The sequence below is a fragment of the Vicugna pacos genome, chromosome 4 (assembly GCF_048564905.1).
Source record: "Vicugna pacos chromosome 4, VicPac4, whole genome shotgun sequence".
NCBI lineage: Eukaryota > Metazoa > Chordata > Mammalia > Artiodactyla > Camelidae > Vicugna > Vicugna pacos.
This window is the reverse complement of record NC_132990.1, coordinates 68830469-68834452: the sequence shown is the minus strand read 5'-3', so window position 1 is coordinate 68834452 and position 3984 is coordinate 68830469. Positions and strand designations below refer to the sequence as shown.

Sequence of the window (3984 nt, the reverse complement as noted above, 5' to 3'; positions counted from 1 at the left end):
GCTCTAAATCCAGGGAGAACAGAAGAGAGTGGCTACGTTCAAGCCGCGGGAACCAGAGCCCGATTCCTTTCCTGATTCTTCCCTCTGATGAAAAGTAAAATCAGAGCTTGAGTGCCGGTGTAGGGTGGGGTCACAGAGCTTTTAGGCAGACATGCCTGCATTCATTAACTATCTGATCTTGAGTACCTCAGATATCTCTAGGACTCAGTTTCACCATTTGCAAAGTGTGGAGGGCAATAGTCTTGTGAAGACCAAAACAGTGCCATCAAGGTAGCCGTAACATATGGATAATGATTATGTCCAAGAGACCAGGTGGAATAACTGTTCTCAGAGTGAATTCAGGTACAGAGGAGCAAAAGGACAAGAGGACAGGGCTAAGAGAGAGAGAGTGATAGAGAGGCGGGTGGCACCCCTGCCATGTTTGTGGAGGGGAGGTTCTAACAGTGGATGGGGAGAATGGGACATCACAGTCATTGCCCTCAGCCCCCAGATCCAAAGCCCCCAGACAGGCAAGGGTATAAAGACTGCAGCTGAATGGGTTGGGTGAAATTCTAGGGATTGGGGACATAAGTAGAAAGGTAACTATCTTGTCCTATTGTGTGTGGGGGTGGTTGGGAGGGGTGGAGGAAGGACCATGCACCTCCTTTTTACTCAGTAAGCAAAAATGACTTTTCCAATCTTGCCCTCAAGGGTATGCTCAATTCTCACCTCCTCCAATAGCCTACACGGACTTCTCTGGTCACACTGATCTCTCTTCTCAGGACCCTATTGTAGCATAGAAAGCACAGGTCATATGTGCATGGCTCTTCTCTTGCCTGGTCTCTAAATGCCCCGTGGATATTTTCTCACATCCCCATTGAGATCCAGAGATTCTCGTTGCCAAGGTCCTGTCTTTCTTTTTCTTCTCAGTACAGTTCTGGCTACACAGATGCTATGTGTGAATTGATTAAACAGTGACCCATGGAAAGGTTTTATCTGCACACATAACGAGAACTACCGGGGATGGGAAAACCAAACCGGGTGAACCAAACCGCTATTTCAGACTTCCTCCTTCTAGGATTCTCTGAACGGCCAGAGGAGCAACCTCTCCTGTTTGTCACCTTCCTGGGCATGTACCTGGTCACTGTGATGGGGAACCTGCTCATCATCCTGGCCATCATCTCTGACCCTCACCTCAATACTCCCATGTACTTCTTTCTGGCCAACCTTTCGTTAACCGATGCCTGTTTCACTTCTGCCTCAATCCCCAAAATGTTGGCCAACATGCATACTCAGAGCCAGACCATCTCCTCTACTGGGTGCTTTGCACAGCTCTATTTTCTCCTTACATTTGGTGGTCTGGACAACTTACTTCTGGCTGTGATGGCATATGACCGCTACGTGGCCGTCTGCCTGCCACTTCATTACAACACAGCAATGAGTCCCCAGTTCTGTGCACAAATGTTGGGCATATGCTGGGTGCTAACCAACTGTCCTGCACTGATACACACGCTGTTGATGACCCGCGTGGCCTTCTGCGGCTACAAGGCCGTCCCCCACTTCTACTGTGATCCCAGTGCTCTACTGAAGATTGCCTGCTCAGATACGCGCATTAACGAGCTGATGATCATCACCGTGGGCCTGCTGTTCCTCACCGCTCCCCTCATGCTGATCATCCTCTCCTATGTCCGCATTTCCTGGGCGGTGTTTGGCATCTCATCTGGAGGGCGATGGAAGGCCTTCTCTACCTGTGGTTCTCACCTCACCGTGGTACTGCTCTTCTACGGGTCTCTTATGGGTGTGTATTTGCTTCCTCCATCAACACACTCTGCAGAGAGGGAAAGCAGGGCCGCCATTCTCTACATGGTGATTATTCCCATGCTAAACCCATTCATCTACAGCTTGAGGAACAAAGACATGAAGGAGGCTTTGGGTAAACTCTTTGGCAGTCGGAAGACTCTCTTCTTACCTGGATAGTGATGCCCAATCCTAGTATGCCAGTCAACCACTGCCCTCCATCATTTCAGTGATTCCACCACTCAGACTGATTTTAGGGGAAGGTTATCAGGTAACACTGAGAGGTGTAACAAAGGCTATTTCCATTCCTTTACTCAGCTGTGGCGTGAGATGTTCTGAGTCTCTCTCCTGAACACAGTAAAGCAACCATTACTAAGAAAAGGACACCATTCCCCGCTCCTCATTTCTAAACCAGGTGATTAGCCAGCGTGGGCTAAGATATTCCATGTACCCTCTGGAGCCAAGTAGTTCTGCCCTTGGGGCCATGGGATGAGGTGAAGGGATGTGAATACAAACATTTAATGAGCATTTACTATGTCCCTCATTGTGCTCCATATCCGTTCTTTGAGATAGGCTTGTGAAAAACTCTGACTCAGAATGTTAAATAACCTCCCCAAACCAGGGAAGCTTAATTCCAATATCCATCCTATATGTATTATACAACATTATGAAAATGGTGATGCATATTGAATGAACACAATAGGAGAATAAGAATTAAATTAACATATATTTTATGATATTTCCTTAATATTTTATTTCTTTAACTTAAAAACACTACTTTCTGTTGTGATGGATGGATGAAACAGAGTCAACATTTATGTGTGGCTACTGTGTGCCAGTTTTGTACTAAGTGCATGATTCGTTCTCTGAATTCTTTCATAAACCTTACCTTAAAATAGACAATGACAAAAAAAGTACAAATGATAAATCAAATGAGCACTGGAACTTTGAGGGCAATAATTTGATGAAAAGTAGTCTGGTGGAAATTGGTGTTCTAAGATGTCACAAAGCTTAATAGTGTTTTTTTAAAGCAGTATTATTATAGCTTATTATTTTGTTTTTATCTCTGCATGTTTCAAAACTTGCAGATATTTTTAGAACCCAAATAAAACTTGGGGGTTGGCACAAAAAATGTTCCAATGATTAGTAAATCATCCCAGAGTGAAGAAGAAACATCTAAACAGAGCTCTCTGAAGTTTCAAGATCAAGTTCATCCTGGACCATTTTCCAAAAATGAGGCTGTGATGTTTTGATGCATTGTACAATAAATCTTGTTAAAGGAAGAAGATTTTCAAGGAGGAAGATTGCACCTGCATGCATTTCCCTTTGCCGTTGTCCTTTCCACACTCTGTCCCTTCTCCTTGGAATATAAAGGGTGGGAATAATGAGACAACTAGGGAAATCCGACTAGACCAACTGGCCTTGAATTGGTTTACTTGTCCTTGACCACAGCAATCTTCCGCTGCAATTTCCAGTACAAAAGCAAAGGTTAAAAAAAAAAAAAGAAAAACAACTTTTGTCTTTGTCAGTAATATCTCTCTTTCTTCTGAACAAAATTCCTACCTCTAATTATCCCCACCATTGCCCTCCAGTCACCCAGATACACCAGGATACTTACAGCCTATTCCCTTGTCAATAGACTCTGTAGTGATCTCTGTCAAAACTCTCACTCCTGGAGCTCTCAGTTAAATATGATGAAATCCCTTTAAAAAAACATGCACTTGATTTGGGACTAAGGTTCATTCTTCCACAGGACTATTTATACTTTCAAAGGTGAACTTTTCTGACCAAATCAATCTCAAATGGATAGGATAGTCCTGAGTCCAGAAAATTTTAGGTGTCAGAATATCACTGAATATAGTATGGTTATACCTCATCCATTTCTCCTTTTGTCATGTCCTCAACCTCTTCTGCACCTTATGGGACTTAGAAAGTAAAAGGGGTACTGCTTCATCAGAGGGAATAAACACATTTATCCTAAATAAGGACTTCATGAGTCAAAAAGTCACAGGTGCTTACCTTTTTGTCCAAAAGTTGTATGTGTTTCATTTCACATTTTAAAACCTCTAATCAATATTTGTATGTTTTGGTGGGAAAAAATATTTCTCTTATAGATGAAAATTTAGAGACTTTTTATCATATCTAAGATCCCCCTATATCCTATAGGATATAGATAGATACACAGATGATAGATAGACAGATAAATTG

The 3984-nt window shown here is 43.0% G+C and overlaps 1 protein-coding gene across 1 annotated transcript; it reads left to right on the top strand.

Annotated features, from left to right (window-relative positions):
- The first annotated feature begins 960 nt into the window (after nucleotides 1–960).
- On the top strand, nucleotides 961–1956 carry LOC102536352 (olfactory receptor 1N2). The gene has a single exon (XM_015240228.3). It carries the CDS (start codon nucleotides 1003–1005, stop codon nucleotides 1954–1956), a length of 954 nt encoding a protein of 317 aa, XP_015095714.3. The 5' UTR covers nucleotides 961–1002.
- Nucleotides 1957–3984: the final 2028 nt, after the last annotated feature.

Excerpts from the sequence above, each read along its gene's own strand:
- LOC102536352 (XM_015240228.3), top strand. The coding sequence starts at position 1,003 with ATGGGAAAACCAAACCGGGTGAACCAAACCGCTATTTCAGACTTCCTC.